General features: G+C 45.3%; 2 protein-coding genes across 2 annotated transcripts in view; one reads left to right on the top strand and one right to left on the bottom strand.

Annotated features, from left to right (window-relative positions):
• The window catches only part of INTS4 (integrator complex subunit 4), a 29,897-nt gene extending 22,123 nt beyond the window's left edge, over positions 1-7,774 (top strand). Inside the window, exon 24 of the mRNA XM_069969740.1 lies at positions 7,271-7,774. The gene's annotated coding sequence lies outside the window, so the exon portion shown is untranslated. The remainder of the gene's footprint in view (positions 1-7,270) is intronic.
• Positions 3,290-21,178, bottom strand: AAMDC (adipogenesis associated Mth938 domain containing). Its single transcript, XM_069969743.1, has 4 exons — positions 20,962-21,178; positions 8,380-8,519; positions 4,321-4,416; positions 3,290-3,540 (listed from the first exon to the last, which is right to left on the bottom strand). The coding sequence occupies exons 2-4, from the start codon at positions 8,503-8,505 to the stop codon at positions 3,400-3,402; spliced, it is 363 nt and encodes a 120-aa protein (XP_069825844.1). The 5' UTR covers positions 8,506-8,519; positions 20,962-21,178; the 3' UTR covers positions 3,290-3,399.
• Positions 21,179-21,275: the final 97 nt, after the last annotated feature.

The following is a 21,275-nucleotide window of genomic DNA, read 5'->3' as shown; positions in this document are numbered from 1 at the left end:
CATATGCCGAATATGGAGAATTTTCCAATCCTGGTGCAATTCTAAAGGCTTAGATGGAAATAGACCCTCTACTCCCCAACTCCTGGAATTTTTCCAGGAAGGTTTTGATAAGGGTCTGTCTCCTAGTTCCATCAAGGTTCAGATTGCGGCCTTATCAGCCCATCTGAAGTGCAGACTGTTCCAGAGATCGGAAGTAAAAAGCTTTGTTAAAGCTATTATGAGATTAAGACCAAGAATAAATAAACAAATTGACTCCTGGGATCTTTCTTTGGTCCTACAGCGGTTGTGTCTTCCACCATTTGAGCCACTAGAATCAGTGGATTTAAAATTCCTCACTCTGAAGTGTGTTCTTCTTCTGGCGGTGACTTCAGCTAAGCGTGTGAGCGAGCTTCAAGCTCTAGGATCAACACCTCCATACATTATATTTGCAGAAGACAAAGTCACACTGAGATTTTTGCCAGGGTTTATCCCAAAAGTGGCTTCATTTAGGAACATTAATGAGCCCATTATTCTTCCAACATACTCACCTGCAGATCCAACGCAGGAGAGAGATTTTTCTCTTTTAGACGTGCTTAGAGCCCTAAGAATATATTTGAACAGGATGGATCCTTTCAGAAGGGAAGAAAACCTGCTGATACTTTTCTCGGGGAAGAACAAGGGGAAGAAGGCCTCTAAACCATCTATTTCCAGGTGGATCTGTGAAGCTATTGAATCATGCTACTCTGCAGTCGGTAAATTTCCACCATCTTTCACTAACGCACACTCGACTAGAGCTGTAGCTTCTACCTGGGCAGAAAGATCTTCGGTCTCCTTGGAAGACATCTGCCAGGCTGCGTCGTGGTCGTCTACCTCTACATTTGTCAAGCATTACAGGCTGGATGCTAGACTTTTTGCTAGAACAGCGTTTGCCAGATCGGTACTTGATGCTGCTGTTCCAGATGTCCCGCCCTAGGGGATGATACTTGCTAGTTTCCCTATCGTTGTGATGCCAATGGGATGCAAGGGAAGCAAAAATTATGATGTTAATTTGTTTTCCCTAAGACCCATTGGCATCACAAGACTCCCTACCCTTGATTTATACTTGTTGATTGACTGAGGATTGTGGGGAGGAGAACCTACTTATACTTCCTGTGGGAGGGGTTTATTGGGAAAAAATTTATTAAAGTTTATATGTTCATTAAATATTCCTTCGTCCCAGGGGCGAAAATACCCCTATCGTTGTGATGCCAATGGGTCTTAGGGAAAACAAATTAACATCATAATTTTTGCTTCTCTGCTGCTTAGAATCCATGGCGTCCACGGAGTTTTGGGCTCCAGGAAGGCTGATCCATTCCCCTGAGGATACACAAGTTGCTTGTAGTCTCTACTTATCAGCAATCAAGACTCCTTCCATTAGAACCAATTCCCTACATCATCCCAGCTTCACTGGATGTAGATATGGTATGAACAATTCTCCATAGATCCATCCTATTCTAAGGGGGCAAAAATCTTTTTCTTTCAAATTAACTATTTTTAGAAAGATATATAGATTTGTAATTTCCTTCTATTTAAAAGATCTCAAGTTTTTCCATACTTATCAGCTGCTGTATATCCTGCAGGAAGTGATGTATTTTTTCCAGCCTGACACAGTGCTCTCTGCTACCACTTCTATCCATGTCAGGAACTGTCCAGAGCAGGAGAGGTTTTCTATGGCGATTTGCTGCTGCTCTGGACAGTTCCTGACATGGACAGAGGTGGCAGCAGAAAGCAATATGTCACACTTTCAAGAATACACCACTTCCAGCAGCTGATAAGTACTGGAAGACTAGATTTTTAAATAGAAGTAAATTGCATTATCTGTATAACATTCTGACACCAACTGATTTCAAAGAAATAAAAATTCACTGGATAAACCCTTTAAACCCTTTTGCCTTATACAAGTTTTGTGATGGGTTTGGATAGGGGAGTTTACTAAAGCTGCAAAAGTCACAAATTGTTGTACAACCCAGAGTTTTTGCTGCTCCTCATTGTGAAACGTTGCTGTGCTTCAGAGTGAATCATGTACCACTGTAATAAGGGAACCTGTCAGTGTTTCATACTAGCCATAGTTTATGCAGCATAAAACTGATGATAGGTTTCTGACAAATGGAGCTGAGCTCATATGAGAAGAAAAAAAAGTATCATGGCCTGGTTATGTGCAGTATCTCAGAGAAAGGAGCCATGTTTCCTAATCGTGGACAACCCCTTTAAAGGGGTTATCCAGCGCTACAAAAACATGGCCACTTTCCCCCCTTCTGTTGTCTCCAGATTGGGTGGGGTTTTGAAACTCAGTTCCATTGAAGAAAATGGAGCTTAATTGCAAACTGCACCTAAACTGGAGACAACAGTAGGGGAAAAAGTGGCCATGTTTTTGTAGCGCTGGATAACCCCTTTAATATGGTACTCTGCAGCGTTACCATATGGCACACCCATGGCTCTCTGCTACAGGAACTAAGGGCCTGGGCACCTGCACTGTTCTTGGGGTCTGAAAAAATATATATATATATATCTATTTAAGGGATATTCAGGACTTTACTTTCATGCAAAAACAGTGCCGCCTCAGGTTATGTGTGCTATTACAATTCAGCTCCATTCACTTTAATGGAACTGAACGCAGCCATGGTTTTCTAATCCTGGATAACTCCTTTCATACAAGTACAATAGATTTTACCACAGAATACCATCGGTAAACTGTGGTGTAATGGTTTCTTTTATTGATCAAAAAAAAAAAAAAAAAAAGACCAAGAAGTGATTGTCATATGATGTTACTGCAGGGACTCCTGTGTCTGGCCTAGTAGGGACTGCTTAAAAAAAAAAAAAAAAAAAAAAAAAAAAAAAAGCATTGTAAATCTCAAATACATCACCATTAGGGGGCAGTATACCATCCATCAGTTTCTTAGTGGAGGAACATGCATCCTATATTATAACACCACAAATGACAGTATGGCATTGATCAGCGCTTGGTGCAGGACCTTCTAACTGAGACGATTACTGGCTACAAGTCTCCCATGTTGGCTGAGGTGCGCAGGTGCTACAGGGTGCTTCCACAGAAGATTGAGGGACCCGATTGAGCCAAAAGAGAGCGGATATATATATATATATATATTTTTTTTTTTACAAGCTCCATTTTATATGAATATTTATGCAAATGCTAAAATACCCCCCCCCCCCCAATAAAAATAAAGTTGTCAGGGCCGTCTTATGTGTATGCAGATTTACCCATTATCCTCTGACAGATGAGGTTGGGGAAAAGAAGGATGTCAGCACCTGGTTCTTAGCCAATAGTTTGTGTATTGGGAAAGACAGACGCTATATTCCACAGGTGGCAGCAGGAGGGTCCAGGTTGTGGCTTTGCATATTCTGCTCCAGTGTTGCGCAGATTTAGCAGGTGGAGTGAAAAACTCCCCCAACCTTAGCTCCTTTTGAGACCAGGCTGTTATATTCCTGCACTGCTTTCTCTGTCTGAAAGACCAGAACGTCAATGCCTTGAGATCTGATGTAATCCAGAGTGGAGTCCGGGACCTGCGAAAGAGGATCGAGAATATAGGAAGCTATCAAATGTGAACATTGTGTTTACTTACAGTTAGATAAAATTCACATTTCTGACAGTTATCTGTTAGAGCAAGGAGACACGTGGTACCTTTCATACATAGAAAAATGAGAGCTGTAATGTCTCCTAAGAAGTTACCTTAGGGTACAAACACACACGGCATATATGCTGCGTATTTACTGCTGCGATACACAGCAGATAAGATGTAAATAACTGAACACTGTATCAAATCTGCTGCGTATCTGCTGTGTGTGTTTATACCCTTAAAGGGGAACTATCAGCATGTTAGACAACCCCTATTGCACAGAGGATAAAAGGTATGTGTCTTACCTTCATCCTCACCGCCGTTTCAGTGCGCTAGTAGTTTACTCCTCGGTTTAGGAGCATTGCCCCACCCCCATAGTGATTATCCAGACGGCTCTATTGATCATCATTAGGAGGAGATAAATGTAAGTTACATACCTTCATCCTCGGCGTCTCCTCCACAATAGGGAGCTATCAGTAGATTAGATTCATCTAACCTGCTGATAGTTCCCCTTCAAAGAGATTGTATAGGCTACAAAACCATGGCTACAGCACCACTCTTGTCCTCAGTTTGAGTGTGGAGTTTGCAGCTCAGTTCCATCAACGTAAATGAATAGCACACACAACCTGAGGACAGTGGTGGTGCCGTTTCTAGTCCTATATAACCCCTTTAACTTTTTTTGAGCAGTGTATGTAGGAGAAAGACTTGTAGCTATACTCAATCTTACCTGCAAAGCTTCAGTCATACCACGGCCGATGACCAGTGTCTTCGTTCCCTTCTTCAACACCTCCTCCACATCAGCAGGCTGGACACCAGGATGGTGCTGAGCAACACAAGACATAAAGGATCATTAGAAAGGTGGATGTGTGGACAGCCCCCAAGCAACATATAGCAGTACGCCATCATCAGTACTGTAACAACCAGCCAGACTGCTTAAAGGGGTTATCCAGGATTAGAAAACATGGCTGCTTTCTCCCAAAAATAGCACCACATTTTTCCTCAGTTTGGATGCGGTATTGCAGCTTAGTTTATGGAAGTAAATGGAGCCAATTTGTAGTACCACACACAACCTAAGCACAGAGGTGGTGCAGTTTTTTAAGAAAAACACCAAGTTTTCTAATTCTGGATAAGCCCAGGAGATATAACATTAAAGCGTAACTGTCATTACAGGGTCATTTTTCTGAAAACATTAAATATCAACAGTACAAGCGATTTTAAGAAACTCTGTAATAGGTTTTATGTACTAAAAAAGTTTCCTTCTGCACTGAAAAAGCAATCTCCCAGCCTCCCCCCTCACATCAGATGAAGCAGGATTTCTGTCTCCATTATGTGGCTATGGAGAGGGGAGGGGCTGTTAGGAGTAACTGAGCACGGAGGATTTCTGCAAAGAACAACACCCTGCAATCTTCTCTCAGTAAGTTCATAGATAAGCATGGACCTCTCTGACCCCTGACTTTAGCGTTTTAGGTGCCCAGAGAGTCTACAAACAGCTGACCTTCATGTCACCTCTTCCTGCTCCCTCATCTCCCTCAGCCCCTCCCCCCTCCATAAGGATAGAATGGAGAGAGCAGAACCAGTCTTCACTGGCTTCTCTGTAATGAAGACGTGTTTGCCTGATAATGCACAGATAAGAAGTCAGGGGGGGAGGCTGGGAAATTGCTTCTTGAGTACAGAAGGAGGCTTTTTTGACTGATAAAACCTATTACAGAGTTTCTTAAAATCGCTTATACTACTGATTTCTGCAATAAAAAACAAAACAAAAACATGACAGTTACACTTTAAGGATGCGTTCACACCTACAGGATCCGCAGCAGATTTGATGGTGCAGAGTTATTTAAATGAAATCTGCTAAAGATCCGCAGCAGAAAATACGCTGCGGATCCGGTAAGTGTGAATGTACCCTTAAAACAATTCTGTACCCACAGTCTGACCCCCCCAAACCGCTTGTACCCTCGGATAGCTGCTTTTAATCCAAGATCTGTCCTGGGGTCAGTTTGGCAGGTGATACAGTTATTGTCCTAAAAAACAACTTTTAAACTTGCAGCCCTGTGCCCTATCGCCGGGGCTTAGATTGTGTATGCATTAGGCTGGCACAATCTCTCCGTCCCTCCTCATCATTAGGAATGCTCCAGGCAGATTGTCTCCTATTTCTCACCTGTGTCAGCACAGCACATGGGCTGGATTGTTAAGGCACCTGTGCAATGTTCAGACAGGAGAAAATGTTCCACTGGCATTCCTAATGATGAAGAGGGTGGGGAGGAGGGACGGAGGGGTGGTGCTGAGTTAGGGCACAGATACTCTAGGCCACAGCAGTTTGACACAGGGCTGCAAGTTGTTTTTTAGGGCAATAACTGCATCACCTGCTGAACGGACCCCAGGACAGATCTTGGATTAAAAGCAGATATACGAAGGTACAAGTGGTTTGGGGGGGGGGGGGGGGGGGTCAGATTGTGGGTACAGAGTCGCTTTAAGCGAATAGTCTGGGCTGCAAATGATGCTAGACACAACCTATACTCGTAGGTATAAAGCTACGCCTGGTAAACTATGAAGATGATGCAGAACTCACTTGATCGTCATGAACCCTTATCAGAGCCAGCCCCAGGGGGAGATCTACCGCTACAAGGCCTGCAATGTTAAGAGTATTTCAGAAAAAAATAAATCTTTCAAACCAACTGGTGTCAGGTTAATTTACTTCTATTAAAAAATCTCAAGTCTTCCAGTACTTCTCAGCTGCCGTATGTCCTGCAGGAAGCAGAGCATTCTTTCCAGTCTGACAGTGCTCTCTGCTGCTACCTCTGTCCATGTCAGAAACGTGTCCGTGTCATGAGCAGTTGAAGATCCCCATAGAAAACCTCTCCTGCTCTGGACAGTTCCTGACATGGACAGAGGTGACAGCAGAGAGCACTGTGTCAGACTGGAAAGAATACACCACTTCCTGCAGGGCATACAGCAGCTACTGGTAGACTTTTTAATAGAAGTAAATTACAAATCTCTGCCATTTTCTGATACCAGCTGATTTGAAATATATATTTTTTTCACAGAGTACCCCTTTAAGGGGGCAACAAACACTTATCTGTGAGGAGGGGGGGGCTGCGCACAGGTGGAAATGTGAGAAAGTGGGGGCAATGAATAGAGGTCTCAGAGAAGGGGGAAATGAGAAGTAAAATATGTATAAGGAGGGGTCTCCAGGTCTGACCTGAGGTCTGGTATGGAAAGCAGCTGTGGTTTTACATTTTTTACAATCTACATTTGCCCCTGCTGTAAGCCCCATCCCCGGGGTCCATTATATCCACAGCATGGTATCTGGAGATATTGTAGGGACAGTAATGGGGGCACATCGGGCAGCATCATTATTGGCTGTCCCAGCAGGATGGAAGATGGGGGCTGTGCTGCTATAGAGGAGGAGAGGCCATAGAGATCTTTGTACACACTGCAGCCTGAGAGATGTCACCACAGGGGTCCGGTCCAGAGGAAGAAAGGGGAACAGAACATCCACAGTCAGAAATAATATATAGTAATAAGCCGCTCATCCGCTGATTATGGGCTGTCGGAAGCATTATCAGCCCTATACTACTGTATAATACTATAACGGACTGGATTACCAGATATTACGCTGTGTTTGGTCGGTGTTCTCATCTATCCCCCTAACCTGGTGTCATTGCTCCTATCTCTTCTAGATGCCGTGTTGCTGTTCTGTCTGCAGTTTTCAGCACAACACGAGAAGATTTATGGTAGATGCAGTGACTCTTCTATTGATCCAGGCGGCTGCTATAACACAGCAGAGAGGAGGCAGGAAATAGGCCACATCTCCAGCTCTGCAGAACATACAGAGCCTGACAGAGCGGAGCCTTGCTGCTCATTACCTCCTCCTGCCAAGCCTGGGAGAGATGGAGCCCCCGGCAGCAGATCACAGGCCTGGCTGAGGCAGCTGGCCGTGCCTCTAGTGTGGTCAGCACTGCGCACAGCATTACCCTCCAAGATCAAGGCGTTAGACATCTATTCTGTATTACTTTACTTGCACTTTTGTGCAGGGGTCACCAACTGCCGGTCTGGGGCATCATGGGAGGGGTAACTACACTTCTATGGGATCATGGGGGTTAACTATACCAGGAGCATCATTGAGGGTCAATTGCACTACTAGGGGCGCCATATGGGTCAACTGCACTTCAAGGGGCATGAGGGAGGGGGTGTGTGCATGTAATACTTTGCCCACATTTACCCAAAAATTCCAAGGATTTCTATTTAAAAAAAAAAATCTCAAGTCTTCCAGTACTTATCAGCTGCTGTATGTCCGTCAGGAAGTGCTATTCTTTCTAGTCTGGAGAGCGGGAGAGATTTTCTATGAGGATTTGCTACTGCTCTGGACAGTTCCTGACATAGACAAGAGGTGTCAGCAGAGAGCACCGTCTCAGACTGGATAGAATATACCACTTTCTGCAGGACATGCAGAAGCTGATAAGTACTAGAAGACTGGAGATTTTTTTTCTATTAGAAATAAACTACAAGTCTTTAACACCAGTTTATTTGAAAGAATTATTTTTTTGTGTGTGAACAATCCCTTTAAAAAGGTCATATTTAAGTGATGCAGGATGCAATAAACACCAACCCGCTCCATAACCCCACCGCCATTTAACCCACCATGATTTCTTGTTACTCTCTCAGCACTGATGGTTAAGCACATAAGCCCAGCACACTGCCTCCCTCTAGTGGTGGATAAAAGAAGCTGCTATTCATATCCCAGCACACACTGTCTGTATGCTGGTAGCAATGGACGCCCATATCTTACATTGGTTCCAGTTTCTCTCCAGTCCCAGGTTCTGCTTCCTCCGGGCCACACCTTGCAGTCTTTATACACCTGACCTGATACAGTCATACTGCCCCAGGAGATCTTGGAGATTTCAGGAGACGACATTGTGATCAACCCCCCTGAAAAGGAACATACAGGTTTACAGGATAACACTCAAGCAACTTCCCTCATGTGATCGCATGACGGCCATAAAACCTTGGCCACTGTGTGTCTCCCTACCCTGTAATCTGCTGTCCACTGCCTGTTTTCAGGATAAATTCTCTCTAGTAACAGCTAGATCAGGACAAATTACAAGAGGGGGTGGGGCTTAGCATGTGCTATGTGCAGGGGAGAGCTGCAGCGTATTCTTCCCCTACCTTTAGCTGCTGCTTTTTGTTTCATTGCAGCCACATAGCCCTTTCTACCTCTATATGGCACCTATACTAGTGAACTGTGTCAGCCTGTCTAACCCAGAACACTTACTCCAGCATTGCCATAAGATAGCAGAGTGGAGTGTTTGCACTATGCTGAGATTTGCTAGTAAAGTAATGGGCTAGGTCCCTGTTTGTACTAGTGACAGACAACCCAGCTCCACAATGGAGATTCAATACCAGCAGGAAAAACACTAAAATCCCCCTTGGCGCCACAATCTTTGGAGCCAGGTACACTTCAGACCAACTCTATATAGTTCTATTTCTATCTACAGAAATCTGTAGTACATAGGGGGCAGTATTATAGTAGTTATATTCTTGTATATAGGGGGCAGTATTATAGCAGTTATATTCCTGTATATAGGAGGTAGTATTATAGTAGTTATATTCCTGTATATAGGAGCAGTATTATAGTAGTTATATTCTTGTATATAGGAGGCTGTATTATAGTAGTTATATTCTTGTACATAGGAGGCAGTATTATAGTAGTTATATTCTTGTACATAGGAGGCAGTATTATAGTAGTTATATTCTTGTATATAGGAGGCAGTATTATAGTAGTTATATTCTTGTATATAGGAGCATTATAGTAGTTCTATTCCTGTATATAGGAGCAGTATTATAGTAGTTATGAATAATGGTAGAGAAGAAATTCCAGCACTCACCAGTTGGCGTCTTTCAAACTTTATTCCATAGGACCTGGCTAGAGGAAGGGAGGAGTCCCGAAATAGCTATCCCAGGTGATGCGCCTGCACCTACACTGATCCACCATCCCCTCCCTGCGATGTTCTATATGGAATAAAGTTTGAAAGACACCAACTGGTGAGTGCTGGAATTTCTTCTCTACCATTATTCACATCTGCCTTTTCATCCAAGCACCCCATTGTCTTCATCCATCCACATCATATGCCCGATACTCATCTCAGTAGGGGGATACTTCTGGCAGCAGTGCGGGCTAGCTATATCTGCAGCACTCCATTATAGTAGTTATATTCTTGTATATAGGAGCATTATAGTAGTTCTATTCCTGTATATAAGGGACAGTATTATAGTAGTTATATTCTTGTATATAGCAGCAGTATTATAGTAGGTATCAGGGCCGGCCTTTGGGGTGTGCGAGCTGTGCGGTTGCACAGGGCGCATCACTCCTGGCCAGCTGGGGGGGCGTTCTGGCAAACAGTCAGCTGCACACTTAACTGGTCTGGCAGACAGACGTTCTGTCTGTCTGCCAGAGCGCCCCCCTAGCTGGCCACCTGCCCCCCTTGCATAGGGGTTGGTTTGGGGCGCTCCAGAAGATAGAGGGGCCAGGGACCTGGCAAAGTAATGTTCCGGGTTGATCCCGGTAAGCCCCCCCCCCCCCGACAAGCCCCGCCCCCGGCACCCACCACGGATGGGATGCTGACTTTTTACTTGCCACATTGCATCCTGCTGTGTGCTCCCATCAGTGTGCTGACCTGTGACCTCTGCCCAGCCATATGCGTCCTCCCTCCTCCTCCTCAGCAATTCGTGCAGCCTCCAGGATCCTGTGCCCCTGCTGTAAGTCTGATGCTTCTCTCTCCTCTCTCTCTCTAGCTCTTTATCCTCTCTCCCATCTACCTCTTTCCCTTCTATCTATCTATGTATCTATCTCCCATCTATCTCCCATCTATCAGCTGAAACAGTGCATAACTACTGCCCCCTGCACGGTAAACAGTGTAATCACCAAAATAGGCCAAGTCCAAATTTGCTGTTTTTTAATGAAGTCACATCTCAGAGAAAAATTCAAAAAGTGATGAAAAGGTCACATATATAACAGTTGGGGGGGGGGGTAGATGATTGATAGATACATAGATAGTACTTCTATCGGGGGTCGGGTGGTTTGGGGGGCTGGGGTTTAGGGGTGGAGCTTGTTGTAGTAGGATTTAGTATATCGTATCTAAATACTACAGCCTCCCATCCCGTTTGTGGTTTTATTGTGGGGGTTGTCTGGAGGGATGGGAGGCTGTAAGATTTAGTCTATGTCACCATTAGGGGGTATCAACAGAGGCGGGGGGGGGGGGGGTTTGGCGCCAAAAGAAAGTTTCGCACAGGGCGCCATCTACCCTAAGGCCGGCCCTGGTAGGTATATTCTTGTATATAGGAGGCAGTATTATAGTAGTTATATTCTTGTATATAGGAGGCAGTATTATAGTAGTTATATTCTTGTATATAGGAGCAGTATTATAGTAGTTATATGCACAAGCCAAAGAGACAGAAATAGCTGCACATCGCAACCATGGCTGACACGAAAGCTTATTCAGCTACATTTAAAACCAACATCAGAAGTTAGTATATAATTTGGCCAAACCATATTGCCTCATGTACCACCTGCAGGTCTTCTGATACACATGAGTCCCTAATCAAAAAACATCACTGTGCCGGTCAGCGACCACAATCCCCGCAAAACGTGCGCAAGCAGAGAAGGGGGCCACGGAATGGCCCTGCAACCCCATTGTCACAGGACCAGAGCCTATAGGGCCTCCCCAGACCCCACAGGCATGGCTAGCACTCGTGCTTTGTAAGACCCATGTGATCCAAATTAGCAGGAAGCACCTGTGTACATAAGGGGAGGATCTCCCAGTATTCTCCCATTCTACCTGCAGAGGGATGGAGAGAGGTAAGAGCTTGTTCACACTTGTGTTGCTTGGTGTCCACTTGTTCTGCCGGTGGCGCCTGCGGGGTCTGGTCCTGTGACAATGGGGTTGCAGGGCCATTCCGTGGCCCCCCCCCTTCTCTGCTTGCGCACGTTTTGCGGGGATTGTGGTCGCTGACCGGCACAGTGATGTTTTTTGATTAGGGACTCATGTGTATCAGAAGACCTGCACGTGGTACATGAGGCAATATGGTTTGGCCAAATTATATACTTCTGATGTTGGTTTTAAATGTAGCTGAATAAGCTTTTGTGTCAGCCATGGGTGCGATGTGCAGCCATTTCTGTCTTTTTGACTTGTGCATATTATAGTAGTTATATATTTTTGTATATAGGGGCAGTATTATAGTAGTTATGCAATACAGGAGAGAAAAGAGCGCTGTGCCACACACCTATGGCTGACACTAGTGCCTCTCGGCTGCACAAAAAACATCAGAATTTTGTGTATGAATTGATCAAGCCACACTGCTCCATGTACCACGTGCAGGTATCTGATACACATGGGTCCCTACACTAAGTCCACACTGTGCCGGTCAGTGACCACCACCCCCGCAGGCGTGCACAGTCAGGGAAGGGAGGCCATGGAACGGCCCTGCGACCCCCATATCACAGGACCAGATCCAAAAATGCCACGCCAGAACCCGGCCAGCACTGTATTATAGTAGATATATTCTTGTATATAGGGGACAGTATTATAGTAATTATACACTTGTATATAGGAGCAGTATTATAGTAGTTATATTCCTGTATATAGGAGCAGTATTATAGTAATTATATACTTGTATATAGGAGCAGTATTATAGCAGTTATGTCCAGGAGAGGGAGAGTTACAAACAGACAGAGAAAATGGTCGGGTCCGTCAGCCCAAAATGGGTGTGACCCAGTGGTATTATATAGTTTATAGTCACCGAGGAGAAGAGACCATCGTAGGTCAAATGAACTCTAAAACATAACGTTTATTAATTTATTTAAAAGGCGCATGCTTCAACAATGGTCCAATCACATCAAATTACTACAAAATATTGTGCTAAATTACATAGAGTAGGGAAATATATGGCCCAATTATGGATGAATGGGTCATGTGGGAAGGACAGGACACAGGGGATGTGCACCCTGCTCTCATTGGACTGTGGTCTTCCCCTGCCTTTTGGGGTGCCCCAACCACGGTGTCAATCCCTACTCTAGATAAGGTGCAGGAGAGGGAGAGGTCGGCATCACTGCTATAGCAGCATAATAAATGCACTGGGCTTGACAAAGCGCACCTGTAGCACGAAACTGTTGCCTTTTTTGACGTGCCCGCTTGCCATCTTCCCGCTTCCTTGCTTGCACTTCGTGTCCATGAATAAATAGAAGACCCCACTACTTTTGGTTGAGTGCCATACGTCTCTTTCTTTTTACTATTATAGCAGTTATTATATTCTTGTATATAGGGAGCAGCATTATAGCAGTTATAGTCTTGTATATAGGAGCAGTATTATAGTAGTTATGTTCTTGTATATAGGGGGCAGTATTATAGTAGTTATATTCTTGTATATAGGGGGCAGTATTATAGTAGTTATAACTCGTGGAGCAGGTCTGAGTTAGCACCAGAGTCCGTGTAGTCTCAGCTGTATACCCATGAGCTAGGATCCTGCGTGAGGAATCTAGGCAATGGAGGGCAGCATGGGGGTGCAAAAAGCTAATAGAGTAAATATATTGAAACCATAGAAAAGAGAGCTTGCACTCACCCAAAAAATAACTGCAAATCAATCCATTTATTCAGTCTTGGTAGACGTGAGTGGGGAGGGGAAGTGAAAGCAGAGGCGTCCTGATGGCTACAGACTGTTTCCCGTGGCTAACCCTGCATCTTTCGGCCTGAGGACCTAGTAGTTATATTCTTGTATATAGGAGCAGTATTATAGTAGTTATTGTGGGTGGTGAGATGTAGGGACCTGCACCGCTCCAGATATGCACTATGTGGAATGGGTCTGTGGAACGGTCTTGAGCCAGACAATGGGTGTGAATGTGGCTGCTGGGTGGGGGTGCAAACTACAGAGGCAAGATGTACCAAAGTTCAAGAAGAGAAACACGTAGTAGCACTCACCCTTTCTTCAGCTTAGCGGCTTTATTGCATTCACAAGTTGCGGGGAGGGGAAAGATTCAGGTGTGTGCACCTCCTGGATATAGTAGTTATATTCTTGTACATAGGAGCAGTATTATAGTAGTTATATTCTTGTATATAGGAGCAGTATTATAGTAGTTATATTCTTGTATATACGAGCAGGGGCGTAGCTAAAGGCTGATGGGCCCTGGTGCAAAATTTTAGCTTGGGGCCCCCCCATCTCCCCCCGATCAGGCAAAGTCCTATCTAACGTTATATCCAATTACTCTAATGTGCCACCAATGTGTCACTGCCTCCACCTCATGTACTGCACTACTGCCCCCTATAATTAATGGACTGTACTGTGTCATTGTCTAATCATTGTATTCCAATCTTTGACTCTACAGCTGAAAAACTACAACTCTCATCATGAACTGCCAGTTGGAAACGATGGGGGTTGTAGTGCTGCAACCTGAAGAGCCACATGCTGCAAAACTACAACTCCCATTATAAACTGTCAGCAGGGCATGATGAAGTTTGAACTTCTGCAACCTGGAGAAGTCACCTGATATCACCTGCAGTCCTATGTAACACCACAGATAACAGTGATATCCCTCTGAGTACAGATAATGTAGTAGTCATCTGCAGTCCTATGTAACACCACAGATAACGCAGTGATATCTCTGAGTACAGATAATGTAGTAGATGTCCCCTGCAGTCCTATGTAACACCACAGATAACACAGTGATATCTCTGGAGTACAGATAATGTAGATGCAGCACAAGCTGGAGCTCAACGCGGTAAAGATACGGCCATAGGACATAGCTTGGGCCGCCAAGGCAGATGTCTGGAGGAGGGGGCGCTGGTACCTGCTGTCATCTGATTAGGTAAGAGGCCCAATCAGATGACAGCATGTGCCAGCGGGCGCAGCGGGACAGATTAGCGCAGTGCTTCCCAACCTTTTCCACCTCGGGGAACCTCTACTAAATAATGTTCTACAAAATAAGAAAACCGTCATACAGTGACTCACCGGTGACGTCTTCTTTGATCTGAGGCGTCACTTTCCCTTTTCCTCTCCATCCAGTCCAGTCCTCCATGATGATTCCTTCCAGATACGTTTCATCCCCTTAGAACCTGCGAGACAAACAATTTAGGCTCCGCACATTTCTAGCAACTTCCTTCCCTTCCTCCCTCCTGTCGGCTCCCATAGTAACTGCACTGTTTGGTGTAATGTGCAGTAAAGTGAGTAGGAATGTGGGATGCCCCCTGTATGTAGGATTCCCTGCTGTGCCCGCATGAGCTAATAATGCCCCCAGAGGTGCCCCCATACAATAATAATGCCCCCAGAGGTGCCCTCATGAGCTAATAATGCCCCCAGAGGTGCCCTCATGGACTAATAATGCCCCCATGAGCTAATAGTGCCCCCAGAGGTGCCCCCATGAACTAATAATGCCCCCAGAGGTGCCCTCATGAGCTAATAATGCCCCCAGAGGTGCCCCCATGGACTAATAATGCCCCCATGAGCTAATAGTGCCCCCAGAGGTGCCCCAATGAACTAATAATGCCCCCAGAGGTGCCCCCATATACTAATAATGCCCCCAGAGGTGCCCCCATGAGCTAATAATGCCCCCAGAGGTGCCCCCATGAGCTAATAACGCCCCCAGAGGTTGCCCCCATGAGCTAATAACGCCCACAGAGTTGCCCCCATGAACTAATAACGCCCACAGAGTTGCCCCCATGAACTAATAATGCCCCCAGAGGTGCCCCCATACAATAATAATGCCCCCAGAGGTGCTCCCATATACTAATAATGCCCCCAGAGGTGCCCACATGAGCTAATAGTGCCCCCAAGAACTAATAATGCCCCCAGAGGTGCCCCCATGAGCTAATAATGCCCCCAGAGGTGCCCCCATGAGCTAATAATGCCCCCAGAGGTGCCCCCATGAGCTAATAATGCCCCCAGAGGTGGCCCCCATGAACTAATAATGCCTCCAGAGTTGCCCCCTATGAACTAACAACGCCCCCAGAGGTGCCCCCATGAGCTAATAGTGCCCCCAGAGGTGCCCCCATGAACTAATAATGCCCCCAGGAGGTGCCCCCATCAACTAATCATGCCCCCAGAGGTGCCCCCATGTACTAATAATGCCCCCAGAGGTGCCCCCATATACTAACGCCCCCAGAGGTGCCCCCATACACTAATAATGCCCCCAGAGGTGCCCCCATACACTAATAATGCCCCCAGAGGTGCCCCCATACACTAATAATGCCCCCAGAGGTGCCCCCATACACTAATAATGCCCCCAGAGGTGCCCCCATACACTAATAATGCCCCCAGAGGTGCCCCCATACACTAATAATGCCCCCAGAGGTGCCCCCATACACTAATAATGCCCCCAGAGGTGCCCCCATACACTAATAATGCCCCCAGAGGTGCCCCTAAAAAAACAAACATCCTACTCACCTAATCCACGCTGTGCAGGCAGCAGCTCTTCCTCCTCTTCGGGCTCCATCTTGCGAGCCGCAGGGACGGGACTTCCGGCAGGCGTGATGACGTCACATGATCACGCCTGCCGGAGAGGTCACGGCCCGGCCTCCCATAGGATGCTGGTATGAAGTGCCGGCAGCCTATGGGAGAGAATACAGGAGGAGGACGCTGCCAGGTCCTTCTCCTGTATTCTGATCGCTTTGATGTTCCGCCCGCTCAATGTGCGGGCGGAACATCAAAGCGATCTGTGCATCCTGAGAAGCTGCGCGGCCGCAGCTTCTCTGGATGCTCAAAAACAAGTGGCAAGGGGGGCCGTGCGGACCCCCCTAGCGTAGGGGCCCGGTCGCCATGGCGACCCCTATAGCTACGCCACTGTATACGAGCAGTATTATAGTAGTTATATTCTTGTACATAGGGGGCAGCATTATAGTAGTTATATTCTTGTATATACGAGCAGTATTATAGCAGTTATATTCTTGTGTATAGGAGCAGTATTATAGTCGTTATATTCTTGTATATAGGAGCAGTATTATAGTAGTTATATTCTTGTGTATAGGAGCAGTATTATAGCAGTTATATTCTTGTATATAGGGGGAAGTATTATAGTAGTTATATTCTTGTATATAGGAGCAGTATTATAGTAGTTATATTCTTGCATATAGGGGCAGTGTTATAGTAGTTATATTCTTGTATATAGGGGGCAGTATTATAGTAGTTATATTCTTGTATATAGAAGCAGTATTATAGTAGTTATATTCTTGTATATAGAGGACAGTATTAAAGTACAGTGGTACCTTGGATTACGAGCATAATTCATTCCGGGACTGTACTTGCAATCCAAATCCACTCTTAAACCAAAGCAAATTTTCCCATAAGAAGTCATAGAAATACAGACAATTAGTTCCACACCCCAAAATAATGATTTATTATTCTGAACATGTAAAACAGATGACAAAATGAGAAACAGCAGAATATGTGATATTATAAGTTACTGTACAGTAATGGAGAGGATGGGAAACACAAGGACTGACAGAGATTGCAGGGAGCATGAAGGAATGAGCAGGACAGATGTGGGCACATACATGCAGCGCTCTGTCCGGGGAGAGAAGGTTACAGCTATGAAGCGATTACCTCCACAGTCTTGTCCTCTAATGCAAGCCCCAGCCTGAAGTGGATATGCTATGATTTGGAAGGTGAGGGAGACTTCCGAATCAGAGTACAGGGCTGTAGACCCCGCTATGCAGACCACTCCCCTCCCACCCAGTACAGGGAGCTCTTAAACCAAGTCACAAGTTTAAAAAACTGAGCTCTTAAACCAAAACGCTTTTAAACCAAGTTACTCTTAAACCAAGGTACCACTGTAGTCAAATGGTACTGTAGTTTGGGAATTAACCCAATTGTGATCTACAGCACTTATTGTACTTCTAGTTCTCAACCTGAAGAGGCAGAGCTGCAGCTTAAAGCATGGGGGAGAGAAGCAGTCAGAGTCTATGATAAAACAGAAGGTGGAATTCAGACTCTTAGGAGAAAAAAACAGCAGAATTCCACCACACTTCGTGTCTGAATGGGAGGGTGCGGGCGCCTCCGCTTTCTCTCCTCTTTGCTCAAAGAATTGACAAGTCAATTGTTTGAGCAGAGGGGACGAAGCGGAGACGCACACGCCCTCCTATTCAGACACTGCAGGACACAGAGCATGGCGGGATTCCTCGGCGGAGGGCTCCGCAGTTTTTGCTTCGTGTGAACTGGATCTTATACATGACGTAGCCAAGTGTACTAATCAACCTCAAAGGCAGCCAACACTGAAGGAACAAAGAGGGAAGCACCCTGGCATAGTGCTCACACCTGGACGAGTTTAAGACAGGCAGGAAAGCCTATAAAACAGCAACCCAGTACCCATAAATAGCCCCCCACCGTGCAGAGCAGCGGGTCTGGGGAGAGTGCCAGGTCTATTCACAACCACAGCCGGCAGACACAAGAGTACACCGATATAGACCTGCCCAGAAACCGGGTGGGCAAATATGGAAATGAAACCCTTAATATTCCCCATTAAAGGGGGGCACTAATAGGAAAGAGACTACCACCGACGCTATAGACAGCCAACATAATGCATACTGGCTACTTTTTAAATTCATTGGAAGTAAAAAATAAAGTTTATACAGTTTGTAAACTATTAGCACACTTATAATTTGAGTACTTGTGTATTGTTGTGGATTACTTGGCTCTGATTGGCTAATTCACACATAACGTATCTTGGCATCCTGCAGGAGTCTCTGAATTACAAACCTATAGGCACTAGGTATAAGGCAGCCTCCTTAAATTCATTTTGTCAGGATTCATTTGACTCAGCCTTTGGAGTCAGGACACCTGTCACAAGTCATGAGTCCCCGCTTATGTAGGTACTGACTGGGTGCAGAGTGTCTGACCAAGTGAATGTAAAGTGTAGGCAGTGATGTATATAGCCTTGCTGCTTACCTCCTGGATCACCGCACACATTTGCTAGGCCAGGTGCAGACCCCAGCATACCACATACTGTACAGGAGCAGGGTCTCCTTTCTTTAAAAGGAACCTGTCACACAGGCGCAGAGCCCGGCCGACCCCCTGGTAAAGCCTGGGATAGTTACCCTTTCCTGCAAGTCCCGCTCCTAGAACCAGTCCCAGGATGAAGATGTTGCGCATGCTGCAGAAATGAGTCCAATGCCCATAGAGAATGAATGGAGCAGTCATGCTCTAAGGGCATCGGACCCCGCTTCCGACGGGGATATCTTTGTCCCAGGATTGGTTCCAGGAGGGGGACTTGCAGGAAAGAGTAAATATCCAGGGCTGCACTGGGGGTGTCGGGCGGCTCTGCGCCATAATGCCGGGTGACAGGTTCCCTTTAACAGGAGTCTCAGGCACTTAGAAGCAAACATCAGTTAAAGGGATACTCCAATGAACTTTTTTTTCTTTGAAACCAACAGGTGTCAGAAAGTTATATAGATTTGTTGTTTACTTTTTAAATATCTTAAATCTTTCAGTACTTATCTGCTGCTGTATGTCCTGCTTGAAGTGGTGTATTCCTTGCAGTCTGAGATCAGAAAGCTTATACTTGAAGTCCCCCAGGGGGAATAACCCTAACCCCAGGGGGGCTTCTAGTATAAGTGAAAAAAAAAAAAAAAAAAGGTTAATAAAAAGCCCCCTCCCCTAATAAAAGTTCGAATCACCCCCTTCTCCCATGTTATAAATAATAATAAACATGGTTGCTATCGTGAGTGTAATCACCCGAAACGGCCCCATAGACCAAAGGATAAAAGCGCTATAAGCCTGGGAATGGAGCGGTTTTAAGGAACGTATATTTGTTAACAATGGTTTGAATTTTTTACAGGCCATCAGATACAATAAAAGTCGGCATACGATGAAACTGGAATGTATTCATCGTATGCCGACAATACAGGCACTTAAAGGGGTAGTCCACCCAAAAAAAATTTTCTTTCAAATCAACTGGTGCCATAAAGTGCCAGAGATTTGTAATTCACTTCTATTAAAAAAATCTTAAGTCTTCCAGTACTTATTAGCTGCTGTATGTCCAGCAGGAAGTAGTGTTTTCTTTCCTGTCTGACCCAGTGCTCTCTGTTGCCTCCTCTGTCCATGTCAGGAACTGTCCAAAGCAGGAGCAAACCCCATAGAAAACCCCTCCTGCTCTCCAGACTGGAAATAATACAACTTCCTGTTGGGCATACAGCAGCTGATAAGTACTGGAAGGCTTGAGATTTTTTAATAGAAGTAAATTACAAATCTCTGTCACTTCATGGCAGCAGTTGATTTGAAAGAAAAAAAAATTGGGTGGACTACCCCTTTAAGTACATCTTTAAAGGATTGAATTCACCATACTGGGACAATCGACAACCGGCATCACGGACAACACTACAAATAAGAACAATCACTGCTAACCAACAGGTAATAGAGTCCATTGACTCCACTTACTCTTACATCTTGTAATCATTTAGCATCTATCAGCACTATATTCACCATACTTCCACCGTACTTCCATATTCCCACTGTCAGCATCATACATCGGGTAGCCTATTCTTGCGCTGAACGTCACCTTTGTATATTTTTTATCGCCATATTCTAGTGAACTCGCGGTGTTCACTGTTACGTTCGGCAGCACAACAGTGCAGCGCTAGTGAGGGGTTGTTATAAATTGTTACAAATTGATACAACCTCAATACATTTTATACGTATATTCTTTATACTGTTTACATAATTGATATTGTGTTCTGTTTTTTGTATTTTTAATATTACATACACAAAATATATAACTTCTGAAGAGCCTACCATCATTATTATTAATACTTGTTGGTATCAGCTGTCTCAGAAGGGAGGGGGGAGGAGGGGAGACAGGAAAAAAAAAAAAACTTACACTCAGATTGTTGTGTCTTTAGCAGAAAGCAGCAGCTCAGAACAGGGGGAAGGAGACTGCATAGATAATAACATGTATGGAAGGAATTGTTAGTCTCAACATGGGCAGCAACATATCAAAAGTTATGAGTGTAATACCCCTTTAAGACACTGCATACAGCATTTGATGGACACATATACATTGATGGACACATCCATTTAGGGGCCCACACCAATCTATAGACGTCATGTTACACAGCCAGCTCTACCAATCTGCACTGTGATGTAGAGATCCTGTACCACAACCCCCACCTACCATTTATATGACTGGTTCAGCCCCTACCACCCTATAGTTACACCTTGCTATGATCCCTCCAGTACTGCTTGTCTAAGTTTGCTGTATACAGATAACAGGTCAGGGACTCCACTGCTGCAGATTGATGACACTAAAATAGCTTAAAAAACCTTAAAGGGCAGCTCTAAATTTCACCACCTAATCAGTAAACAACACATAGGCGCAAACTACAGCCACACAACTCACCTCCACCCCACACACTCAGCTCAACTATGACACTGCTGCCGCTGCCACTTCTATTTATACCCCACGCCTCTGTCTCCTATTGGTTGGCAGACTCCTGGCTCCGCCCCCGGCCATACCAGCTAGGAGGCGGGAGGGAAGCGCGCTTCAAATGTGACACTAGAGAGCAGTACAGTGAGCGGTGCGAGCGCTGCTATAGGCTTCGGTGTCAGCATGGCGCCGTCACACCGCTAAAGGACGGACGGTAACGGCCAGCCGCTTCCGTCGGTCTGGTGACCGTGAATTGTAGGCTTACTGACTCGCTGAAGAAGCAATAA

This window comes from Dendropsophus ebraccatus, chromosome 5, assembly GCF_027789765.1.
Source record: "Dendropsophus ebraccatus isolate aDenEbr1 chromosome 5, aDenEbr1.pat, whole genome shotgun sequence".
Taxonomy (NCBI): domain Eukaryota; kingdom Metazoa; phylum Chordata; class Amphibia; order Anura; family Hylidae; genus Dendropsophus; species Dendropsophus ebraccatus.
The sequence above is the reverse complement of the archived record's forward strand: the minus strand, read 5'-3'. Positions and strand labels throughout refer to the sequence as shown.

Coding starts and splice junctions, on each gene's coding strand:
- AAMDC (XM_069969743.1), bottom strand. CDS start 8,505: ATGTCGTCTCCTGAAATCTCCAAGATCTCCTGGGGCAGTATGACTGTA. Junction 4,417..8,379: donor GGAGAGAAACTGGAACCAAT/GTAAGATATGGG, acceptor TGTGTTGCTCAG/CACCATCCTGGTGTCCAGCC. Junction 3,541..4,320: donor GTATGACTGAAGCTTTGCAG/GTAAGATTGAGT, acceptor CCTCTTTCGCAG/GTCCCGGACTCCACTCTGGA.